This window comes from Mytilus edulis, chromosome 3 (assembly GCF_963676685.1).
Source record: "Mytilus edulis chromosome 3, xbMytEdul2.2, whole genome shotgun sequence".
Taxonomy (NCBI): Eukaryota; Metazoa; Mollusca; class Bivalvia; order Mytilida; family Mytilidae; genus Mytilus; species Mytilus edulis.
Window position 1 is genome coordinate 70,514,456 of NC_092346.1, and position 13,039 is coordinate 70,527,494.

General features: G+C 32.3%; 1 protein-coding gene across 1 annotated transcript in view; it reads left to right on the plus strand.

Annotated features, from left to right (window-relative positions):
- Nucleotides 1–7,897, plus strand: part of LOC139517304 (uncharacterized) — a 28,025-nt gene extending 20,128 nt beyond the window's left edge. Inside the window, exons 2-5 of the mRNA XM_071308223.1 lie at nt 1,164–1,194; nt 2,199–2,342; nt 6,644–6,886; nt 7,589–7,897. Coding sequence (XP_071164324.1) covers nt 1,164–1,194; nt 2,199–2,342; nt 6,644–6,886; nt 7,589–7,620 — 450 coding nt within the window. The 3' untranslated portion in view covers nt 7,621–7,897. The remainder of the gene's footprint in view (nt 1–1,163; nt 1,195–2,198; nt 2,343–6,643; nt 6,887–7,588) is intronic.
- Nucleotides 7,898–13,039: the final 5,142 nt, after the last annotated feature.

A 13,039-nucleotide genomic window follows, 5' to 3' on the forward strand; every position in this document is an offset into this window, starting at 1 on the left:
TCCTTTACTGTCCGAAAATACTACAGGTGTATATTTCTTTTGGGTAGTTGGCTGTTCCTTGGTGTTGTTCAGGAATTTTACCAGTTTAGAGTTTGACATTTGCTAGTTGACAGTTGTTTCTTTTGTTAGTTTCTGTACAAAGCGATATATTGGGGAAGGTTTACAAGCTGATTAATTTAATGCAACATAATCACTTTTTTATGGTTCCGTGATAAATAAAAAATTTGTTTGTAAACAAAGATGGCGGGTGAAAAGTTCGCTCACAGTTCAAGTTCAGGTAATATGACAATTAAATTAAATGTACACTTTTAAATTGGTATCGATGGTGAGTATCAATGTTTTGAAGTGTTTTGGTATGAAAAATGTTCAAATGCAATGTATATTCCTGATAATATCTCTATTTTTCTTCTTTCTTCGTCGCGGTTTGAAAAAATCCTGCTACTACTTTGCGCATGCGCTCTCTCTCACAATCGTAAAGACTTTAAAAACCGCTTGCTTCAAAACCACAACGCTTTCAACTCAACTAGGTTTGCAAACTTCTGAATTCTAACTTCTTTATTTTCTGGTATTCCTTTTAGAAGCGATTATTATTCGTTGACACCCAAATAATAAATGACAAACTTACACAATGAATCGGTGTATATACCAGAGCGCGGACCTCGAAGAGAACACCATAGCAACAATTAACGCGTCTCATAACAACCAAGGATAAAAGAACGATTTTATATGTATTTTTCGTTAACGCATTGTTCAAACGGGTAATTAATTATAGATTATAATTCAACAATAAATTACAAATATTGTCTTATGCCTAAACTGCATTTTTGTCACACTACATCAAATGCCTTGTGTTAACTTCCTTAAACATTGAATGTAAAGCTTGATGTACACGTATTCACTGACATTGCAACGGCTAACTACCACAAAAAATAGTAAAAACAATTTTTAATGAAACTGGCGTATCAAATGATTTGAGTTGTTAAAATTAAAAAAAAACGTGTTACACTTATTCAAACGTTATTAAGATTATGCCGATTGAAACCCTGCTGACTCGGGCCATTGGAATTTCTTATATGTTTTCACTGCTAAACTGTTTATAATAACCAATTAACATTGTACATTTTCTGTAACGAGACTATATTAGCTGTATTTGTTTATTTCAGGCTGGTCAGTTTTCAGAAGAAACGATAAGTGGTAAGCATCTGTATGTGTGTCTAACGAATATTTAAGTGCCAGTCGTTGTAAGAATCATGCAACTTTGAAAATATCAAAAGGAAACGATTGTTATATTCGTGCACTATTAGTCATTTTGAACCTAAATTATTGTCATCTTGAATGGGTTTTTGTTTGTCATTTTTTCACCACTGCCTAATTTTTAGGCAGATTGGAACTTAATTTGTACTGATGATAAACATTAAGAAAGAGTATACTCATTTTAATAGCAGCGTCAACAAGATCATGTAATGGCGCTCAGGTTCACTTGTCATATCGTACGTGTAATAAACATTTAAACTGTGGGGTCGCCAAAGGTTCTAAATGTCTAAATCAAATAATACGAATAACTAGTAAAAGACTAAACCTTGTGTGTTGATTTAAATGTTGAAAACTTAAACTTCCCGTAGACCTGCATAAACTTTACTCTTTTAACTATTTAAATCCAACCTGGAAGGCTTCTGACGTACCGAGTGAAAGTAAACTCACTGTTATCGGTAGCCGATGACAAACAAGTTACAGGTAAAAGATTCAATTTTATTACAAACATGTATTGCGATTGTCCGTATGAAAATGATTCTAAGTGTCATTTATTTATATTGAATTATAAACGTAAAAACGTTATCAAATGCCTTGCATAACAATGGACAAAACAAGACCGTATTCACAGAATTGTGATCAGATCGAGGAAAACATAGCTTCTAAACGCAGATAGAATATGCACATTATATTAAAAGAAAAACTATGCAATTGATGAAATAATCATTTACACCAATTCAGGTTTATATTTGGTACTGATTACTGAATAAGAAATGAATAACATCTGTATATCATTGTTTGTGTGCATTCAACATGACAACACACATGCTTAAAAGTAATACTATACGGCATGTAAGTACAGATAAACGTGTATAACGTGAAGGTTTTTATCACCTATAACAACTGTATCGTTCATCATTGTTACTATCATTCATGTTTTTTGGCAGACTGGCGAGAGTCGTTTTCATTGTTCGACAAGAACAGAGACGGTGTCATATGCTGTAGGGAATTGGGAGGTGTGATGAGGTCAATAGGTCAGACACCAACAGACGATGACGTTCAGAAAATGGTTTCAGACGCAGACAAGGACGGTATATGCCTTTTAACTTCTGATATTTGCTATCATTAATCGTATTAATATGCCAATCACAAGATAATTACACGAAGAGAACACAAAAGGATATCAGACTGGATGTTGTCGAAGCATTATTTGTTTATAATTGCATTATCTCCAGTCTATTACTATTATTAACAACGCGACCTTGGTATTCGGGTGTTAATATTTTCTATCAATGTTATTTCGTCGTAGTTCTTGATATTTTTTGTGTTAGCGAATGAGCATAACGGAAATTTCAGAATGATTTAAAAACAATTTCTTTAACATCAGCCTATTTATTTACCATGCTTTCTTAAATCTGTTGCTGAAATGGAGTTACCAAATTATATTTAATTGTTTCCTTCGAGTGGTCAATTTAAAAAATGGTTGAATAGGCAAATAATCTGATTTCTGTTCACCAATGGAATGATGAGTTTATTTTCAATTGTATTTTTTTGGTGCTGGGAACTCCCTCCTCGAAATTATATTTTTTGGTACTGGGAATCGCACTTCCTTCTCGAAATTGTTAACTTGTGGCTTACACCAAACACATTGACGAAACCTCTCTGCCAGTAATTGCTTAAAACTTTAAAAAAAAAAATAATGATATGAATGTATATCAATATGAGGAATCATTATTACAATTGTATGTAATCTAAAGATTCCATTTTATTTGAAGGAAAATAGTAGTCTAAAGATTGAATTAAATTGACCGATTTATATGTTGTCCGCCCACAATTTTATCAACATGAACGAATATTAAAATATTATACTCTCCGGTTCAATATTATTAGTTACATAGTATGCTAGTGACCTTATACGGTATATATGGGGTCAGTAAATTCCATATGGTCTTCGCTCTCACAACATATGGAATTTACTGACCCAATATATACTGTATTACGTCACTAACACACTATGTAACGAATTTATCTTACCGACTATCTTAACGTGTGAAATTTAGACTGGTGACCTATAAAAATGAGCAAGTCTTCAATACCGGTAGCATTAAGAAATACTTCCATTGATCTTACACAAACACATGCCAACAATAACAACTTGTTAGGTTTAAATGTGTTTCATGAATTTATTTCAATCTTAATCATCCATTTCTTCGTCTGTTGAAACCTTTAAGATTATTTTCTCAGTACCGTTTTGTTTTTATAAAGGAACGTAACACCACTACCAACCGTGTATGAATAAGCCCCGCCTCCCTTCTAACCTAATATGGAATATAAAGGGGCGTAACACCACTACTAACCGTGTATGAAATAAGCCCCGCCTCCCTTCTAAGCTAATATGAAATATACACAGTCTCCACGCGGACGCTTTAAACCAATCATATTCCTAAAAATGTATAGGAGGTAGGATAATGAACAATTTTGGATATCGCCTAAAGATAATTCAAGGCGACATTCAAATATACAACTTCTACGTAACTGTTTTACATATGCGCAATATTAATCGGACTAATTTTTAACTATGGGATTCGAATTATATTTCTTCTTAGAAATTCAGTAAAAACACATGTATCTACAATTTTGATAATTTGCGCAAAGCCAAACTAAATTAAATTAAATATTGTGATATTTTGTAGCAAGAAATGAGCTGTTAAATTGACAGCAAACAAGGTTATCTATAGTTTAAAGGCTTTTTCATTTTTTGATTGCCATATACCACGTTCTGTTCATACTTACCAAGTTATCAAGGATCATAACTCCTGAAAGGCAAAAATTGAAAATCATCGAATTGAAGTTGACCGTCACTTCGTCATTAGTAACAGCATATAAAATATGATAAGCATTGGTTAATAAACAGAAACGACATACATAAAGCAAATAAAAACGGTAATAACTGTCCTTTCCTAGATGTAGATATTTCAGATTTACACTGGAAACACTACACAAAATCTACGATTTTTCTTTTCCTATTGTTAGATTTCCTTCTCTGGATGGTAATTTTTCTTTTGGCACAATCTTTCTGTGTTTATATATCACCACTCGGTCGCTATGCCCGTGTTTGTAGTGTCGTTTTGCATTGAATGAATTTAATCTATGTATTAGTGGTATACTATCAATTCTGAGATAGCGTTACCACAAATCACTTAAAAGCCTTGACTAAATTCATTCATAGAAACATATTTGGTTTGTACCTGTAGAAAACTTATTTCAAATGGCATAGCATATCTTAATATTTATTAGGATAATGGTTACTGAGCTCGAAATTTTAGGTACGATTTTGGTAAACTTATTGATCCGTAAAATACATGTATTCTAAAAGATAACTAGGTCAACACTGTAATGAGATCTTTGAATATTGTCTTTATTGGATAAATATTGAATTTGATATCAGTTAATTAAAAACAAACTATATTATAGTTATATGCATATGCACATTATCGGTTCTACAATCTGTCAATACCTGTATTTTGGCATTTGGAAAGTCATGTTTTTTTCTATATTTGTTAATGTCGTCTTTACATTTAATCTATTGTATGTGCACTGTCGATATTTAAGTCTTTGACACATGGTTTGTTTAAGTAGTTGTTATATGCTTTGACCTATCTGTCAGTAACTGTAAGTGCTTTCAGATCAGGACTCAAGTGTATTTTTTGTTGTTAGTGATGAGGGATCATGGATTAATATACTGCCACGTCAGGTCTATTTTTGTTTCTTGTTTCCTGCTTTTAAACGATCTAAAGACGAACGATTTTCAACTGATGTTTTCGTTTGAATTAGTTTTCATTTATCATTTCGGGGCATTTTATAGCTATCTATGCGATCTTGGTGTTGCTCGTACGGTGACCTATAGTTGTTTAGTTTAATTCTATGGCATTTGGTCTCTGGTGGAGAGTATACACAACACAATCTTAAAATTATCAAGGACATTAACTCTTGAACGTTAAAAGTGAAAATCGTCAGTATTGAACTTGACGTTCATTTCATATTTACTGGCAACATTTTAAAATTTGAAATCATTGATTGGTTGAACAGTTCATAATTTATTGTACAGAAACTACATAAAGTGTCATGTTTCCAATATATTAAGAACAATAACTCCTGAGCGGTAAAATTGTGAATTGTCAATATTTACACTTTTATTTTTAAAGTATTGGTTGAACAGTTAAGCAATTGCAGATAAAAATAATAAGTTAATTTCTTGATTGACAACATATTTGTTACGTTCGGAGGACGTGTTTTTCAACAGACTGTCGGCATTCCAATGGGAACAAACTGTGCCCCTCTACTCGCCGACTTGTTTCTTTATTATTATGAGGCTGACTTCATGCAGGAACTTCTTAGGAAGAAAGATAAGAAGTTAGCAATATCCTTTAACTCTACTTTCCGCTATATAGATGATGTTCTTTCACTAAACAATTCAAAATTTGGTGACTATGTGGAACGCATCTATCCAATCGAACTAGAGATAAAGGATACTACAGATACAGTTAAGTCGGCTTCATATCTTGACTTACATCTAGAAATTGACAATGAGGGTCGGTTGAAAACAAAACTTTACGACAAAAGAGATGATTTTAGCTTTCCAATTGTGAACTTTCCATTTCTTAGTAGCAACATTCCAGCAGCACCTGCATACGGGGTATATATCTCCCAATTGATACGATATTCCCGTGCTTGCATTTCCCATGATTTTCTTGATAGAGGTTTGCTGCTCACAAGGAAGCTATTAAACCAAGAGTTCCAAATGGTGAAGTTGAAATCATCCCTTCGTAAATTTTACGGACGCCATCACGAGTTGGTTGACCGTTATGGAATAACCGTTTCACAAATGATATCGGATATGTTCCTTACGTCGTAACTACAATCCCCTTCCCTTTCATGAATATGACCTACCGAATTAGACTATTTACCGGATTTGTAATCACTTAAGCAACACGACGGGTGCCACATGTGGAGCAGGATCTGCTTACCCTTCCGGAGCACCTGAGATCACCCCTAGTTTTTTGGTGGGGTTCGTGTTGTTTATTCTTTAGTTTTCTATGTTGTGTCGTGTGTACTATTGTTTTTCTGTTTGTCTTTTTTATTTTTAGCCATGGCGTTGTCAGTTTGTTTTAGATTTATGAGTTTGACTGTCCCTTTGGTATCTTTCGTCCCTCTTTTAAGAAGTTATTGAACGGAAACTGTTGACATTGAATTTCGCTCGCCCGCCGTTCAACACCACATAAATAACCGTATCTTTATACGGAGAAAATCAGGTTAAAAAGCTTTAACTGTTTTTTTTTCTCTTGAAACTTTCATAACAAATCTTAAATTCACATATTTAAATGTATTTTAGGGAATGGTACTGTCGATTTCGATGAATTTGTAGCAATGATGTCTCGTTACTATTCGACCATGGACCCCGAGAAAGAAATGAGAGATGCATTCCGTGTATTCGACAAGGATGGAAATGGTTATATCAGTAAATCAGAGTTGAAGTCAGTTATGCACAGTTTAGGAGAAAAACTAAATGACCAAGAAATTGAGGAAATGATCCGTGCTGCTGATGCTGATAAAGATGGTGCAATAAATTATTCAGGTATCTCGTATATTGCATTTATAGTGATTTAACTCTAAACTAGCTGCAAAATATTTGAAAATTTCAAAACTTATCTTCATTGTCGTGATGGGTTTTTTTTTTTTCAAAGACAGCAACATTTACACATTGTTTTTATCATAAAACTTCAAAGAAATATACCTCAATAATGCTCCCTAAAAATGAAAAAAAATATTGAAAAAACTGAAACATTGCTTCATTATGTAAACTTTGATTCACTTGCTGAACCCCGGTAACGATAAAACAGTCTTTAATAACAGTTGATAATATCTCTTATTATGATACACAGAGGACTGATTCAAAATCATACAATGATAACATACATTCAAGATTCCTTAAATAATTATGCTTATAACGTTATATCATCAATAAAAAGATTCATATGGCATAACATATAATGTATACTTAGACTAACGAGTAGGAAATGCGTAGGTTAATTCAATATATTCATTGATTTTGTTCCAGTACAAAAAGTTAGAAAAAAAACCTAGATAGGAATAACTATAAATATTTGACACAATCCAACATCAACATTTAAAAAAAAAAAGATAAAAATCGAATGATAAAATGTATTAATTCAAGGAATCTGTCATGCATAAAAATTTGTTCCAGTGGTTCTTATCTCTGAAATACTACATGTTTCATTTTTTATTCAAAATTGTCTTTATTTATTCTTTCTTTTAGAATTCGTCAAAATGGTATGCCAAACGAAGTGATGTTAAATGACAAATTCTTTAAACTGTAACATATCTAACATATACTTATCATTCCCAAAGAACGACAAAAGTTTCCGATCAAGACACCATCTACCTATCAAGATATCACCACCATTATAACCAGTAATTGGAACTAATAACTACATAGCAAACTGATATCCTTGTTCAGTGACAGTGACATTATCGATATTGAATGTTGTCATGTTTGTTTGTTGCGAGAAATGTATATTGAATGTATGTCAACTTCCTTTTACAATAAAGTCAAGGCTTTAACATACTTTGTATATCAAAATTAATATCCTTGCACTACATGTTTTTTTTCAATAAAAATTGTTTGCTACTTTTGCAACAAAATATTTTCTCAGTAAAATGAGGCGATATATGACAATAGCAAAATGTCGCTTTTTATAAGTTTCGTTAACAATGGTTGACTCCTGTCATGTAATGTTGTCAATTTAACGTTATATTTAACATTGCCATTAAAGCGGGAGGTTTGTCATGCCACAAAACTAGGAACAACCCAAAAAGAAAATTCTTACAAATGTCCTGTACCAAGTCAGGAAAATGACCATTGTTATTTGGTTCGTTTCTGTGTGTGTTACATTTTAATGTTGTGTTTCTGTTGTGGTAGTTCCCGTATATTTGATGCGTTTCCCTCAGTTTTAGTTTGTAACCCGGATTTGTTTGGTTTTTTTTTTCAATCGATTTATGAATTTCGAACAGCGGTATACTACTGTTGCCTTTATTTAGAAAAAGTTAAATACATGAAAATTTACCCCAAGGAACTTACTTTAAATAAATCAAATTTAAATGGTCATAACTGTCCTTTCTTAGATTTAGATATTTTGGTTTGAAACGGGAAACTCAATACTAAAATTTACGACAAAAGGGACGATTTTTCGTTCCCTATTGTTAATTTTCCATTTTCGTTCGCTACGCCCGTGTCTGTTGTGGCGGTTTTTGATTTTAACGAACGTAATCTATGTATTACTGGTAAATTATTAAACCAGGGATTTCGTTACAATAAATTACTTAAAACCTTTAATAAATTTCTCCATAGATATAAATATTTGATTTTGAAGTTTGGTTGTACCAGTAGAAAAGTTATTTCAAACGGGATAGCACATCCTCTTTTTTACGGAAATGTTACTAACCGTGCCCGGGAAGAATTTAGAAATGATCCTAGTAAACCTATCGCTCCTTTAAATAAACTTATTCTAAAAGGTTACAAATTCAACACTGTAATAAGATCATTGAACATTGGTATAAATATTGATTTTGTCATCAGTCAATTAAAAGCAATTAAATATTACTAGTATGTTATATACATATACACATTCATGAACCTACAATCCGTCGATACCTGTTTCTTGGCATTGCACAAGGTTATGGGTTTTTTTTACTGTTTATGACGACTTTACACTAAATCCATTGGATGTTGGATGTGTATGGATTGATAATTTAGTCTTAGATGCATGATTTTTTTATTAGTTGTTAGTGGCTTTAAACTAGCTGTCAGTGAACTGCGAGTACTCTCAGATCTGTACCTAGTGTCTTTTTGTTGTTGGAATGTAAGAGTACCCAGCCACGTCCACTTGTAGTTTTGTCCATCTGATGAGTTGAGTCTTTTTCAACTGATTTTTATAGTTCGTTCTTATGTTGTACTGTTATACCAATGTCCCAGGTTAGGAGGAGGGTTGGGATCCCGCTAACATGTTTATTAACCCCGCCACATTATGAATGTATGTGCCTTTCCCAAGTCAGGATCCTGTAATTCAGTGGTTGTCGTTTGTTAATGTGTTAAATATTTGTTTTTTCGTTCATTTTTTGTGCTTAAATAAAGCTGTTAGTTTTCTCATTTGAATTGTTTTACATTGTCATTTCGAGGCTTTTTATATCTGACTATACGGTATGGGCTTTGCTCATTGTTTAACAAACGACAACCACTGAATTACAGGCTCCTGACTTGGGACAGGCACATACACACAGAATTGTTGTCAATATATAGGAATGTTTAGCATATCTCATACAAGTGAGAGGTTTAGCTAGCTTTAAAACCAGATGTTATCCACTAAAGTCCATACTATACATGAGGAAATGCCTGTACCAAATAAGGATTATGACAGTTGTTTGTGTTTGAACTTTTGATTTGGAAGGGACTTTCCGTTTTGAATTTTCCTTCCAGTCGGAATTTTTTGTTACTTTGCATTTCATGTATACAACTGTAACCCATAATGTTTTCTGGCTTCATTGTATATATCTTTGAACCCTACAGCAAATGAATGAAATCAAATTTCTGTTCAGGCAAATTATTGATTTCTAAATTTGTCTGTCGTCATGTGTAAAGGTTTATGATCTAAATTAGTTTATCTGTTATCGGAATTAGTCTATCTATTATTTCTTTGTATTTGCTATAACAATCATGCAATATTTCATTTTTGAATTTCCGATAACGCTGCTTGAACACTGCAACATGATTGACATTTGGTTATAAACGAAAAAATGTTAAAATATTTCAAGAGTGTGAAGTCATCAATATCAGCACGACGTTAAAACATTCTCTGACTATCGCTAACTTTTTCAATAATGGAATCTGTCGTTGAAGTAAAAGGTTTTAATGATAAAATTACAACACTTGTCAACAAAATTTATTATTTACCATTTTCATGAATAATAACGTATGAATTTATCTGATAGAAAATTACTTTACGCATGCAACAGTTGGTTAACGGATATTATTTTTCAATATTTGTATGTTAAATACGTTAATATGATATATTTGTGTCGTCTTCTGTCAGATATTGGCGTCGGTCTAGAAAGAATTAATCAAATCTTATTGAAAAATAGTAGTAAATAATATAAATATAACGCGATTTTTGTTTTCATGAATTAAAATATAAACTTTTGTTTTATTATACAGTTCAACTAATAGACGCATTATACCAATTCACGTTATTCGAATTAGGATTGGTGCAAATAATCTCTAGATACATCGAGCGAGCAAAACACGTGGGTATACCTCAAAAAGACAACAACACAACAAAATATTAGATGATGTACACAGCTCTATAATACCGGGGTATTACCGGTATTATAGGTTGCATTTCTGTAAATATTGACAATGCAATTTCCTATAGGAACTCCTTTTACGGCTCAAACTGTACAACTTTTACTATGAAGTTTTGAAAAAAGTCTTATCCTACAATTGAAAGTTCATATGCACCACAATTTTTTTCAAAGGTCAAAATATAGGGCTGTGTGGCATATTTTCACCGTTTATATACCCTGAACTTCTCAGAGTTTAAACTAACACTAATTTTCTTAACTACCCCTACCTCGAATGAAAGGTTACAACAGATTTAAATGTAAACAATATGCACATGTAAGACATAATAGTGTCCTATGAAAAAGTGTCAAATGGACACTTTTTCATTGAAATTTGGTATTTAATAATAAGTGTTGACCTTATTTAGATAACTTTACTTATGTTACTTTCACATTGTAAATAAACTCATCATAGATACCAGGATAAATGGTATGTTATATACATACACGTATGTAGTATGCTGAAAATGTTTCAGAAAATAAACTTGTCATTTCTTTGGTCTATTTGATTGAAAGCCAGAAACCTTTTGGTATCATCTTTCTTTGCATGATTGATGTGTTATTGGTAAATCTCGCCTCTGCCCAAAATCTAGATAATTAGCTCCAATGGCCTGACTCTCTACTCTCGGAGTTTAGCTCTGAGATATTGATTTCAAATTCTGACAACCTACATTTGTAAGACAGTTTATTATTTTTTTTCTAAAACAAAAAATTTGGAGCAGTTTTAAAAATTAACTTACGATCTATGAAGCATTTTGAAGATTCAAATAGGTAATAGGCGGAAAATATGGAGATCCTTCATTTTTCCACTGTCTGCCCATGCAGTGCTGGAACATAAAAAAAACTACAATAATTACCAAACGTTTTGATAATTTCTATACGTTTCAGGAAAGATAACTTCCGCTTTTCCAAAACAGAACACATAGGTTTACTCAAATCATTCGTTTCTACACACATCAGTTATACAGGATTATTTTTATTTGATTTTATAAGTAAGTTAAAAGCACACATCCCGTTAATTTATATATGATCCAAAAACAACAACTTCTGAAACACCAAGAACATTATTTTTTTTCTATCTTCGTGGTCCATATGCTTAGGTTCTCTTTGTTTGCAAACTAAAGCCACTTTTGCCTATCAGCATTTATTTGGTCTTGCAGTTCACACAAATCATCAAAATTGCAATAAAGAGTTTCAGTTGCAGATGTAATTCATTAGGGTCAAAAATGAATAATAATAACGATTAAAAAAAAGTTGATATCTTTAAATGTGATTCATTTTTTTAATATTCCTTTTTCGAAAATGTGTTGGTATACTTTTACCATTTAGAAACTAAGCATTCTTCCAGCTAATTACTTTCGGTTTTTCTTTACTACAAATATGGATTTCATATCGGAAAGTGATTTATTTTCATCAGCTAGATCTAAATTGGTCTGATGTCTGGAGATCTTCTAACAATCGCCTATTCCATGTTTGTAAATGCAAATAAGATAACTAAACGTTATTGTAGAATTTGATCTTTCGTTATTTAACTTTTGTTATGGTGAATGTAATAATAGCGTAACGTCACGTGCTTGATTTTTCATTGAAAAATATTTGTTCGTTTGGAAGACCAGATTTTCAGCAAGCAATCAGTATTTTCATTAAATCAATTTGGACGCCTCGGTAACTTTATTCACGAGGCACACTTTAAACAGAGGCTTCTAAGGAAAAATGAATAGATGCAAGCACTATTCGTTGAACAAATCTATAGAAAGGTCACAGAGGACTTGTAATATTTGTTCTCATAATGATATAGAAGATGAGTTTCATTTTTTAATAAAGTGTCCATTGTATAATAAAAGAGGGACGAAAGATACCAAAGGGACAGTCAAACTCATAAATCTAAAACAAACTGTCAACGCCATGGCTAAAAATGAAAAAGACCAACAGAAAAACAATAGTACACATGACACAACATAGAAAACTAAAAAATAAACAACACGTACCCCACCAACAACTAGGGGTGATCTCAGGTGCTCCGGAAGGGTAAGCAGATCCTGCTCCACATGTGGCACCCGTCGTGTTGCTTAGGTAGCAATAAACAGTTAGGAAAAAATATTAAAATTTGCCCTTATAAATTTTACCATCCCCTTTTCATTGCTTTCTTGCAATATCAAGCTTACTGTTTGTGTCATATATATGGGCATATGAATGTAATCAGAATCTTCCATAGATTTTATATTCAGTATATAAAATGGTAAAATATAATTTCTTTTGGGTGTGTCCATGGTAACAATCTGCATTTATTTGTTATAAAATAATGAAAAAAGGG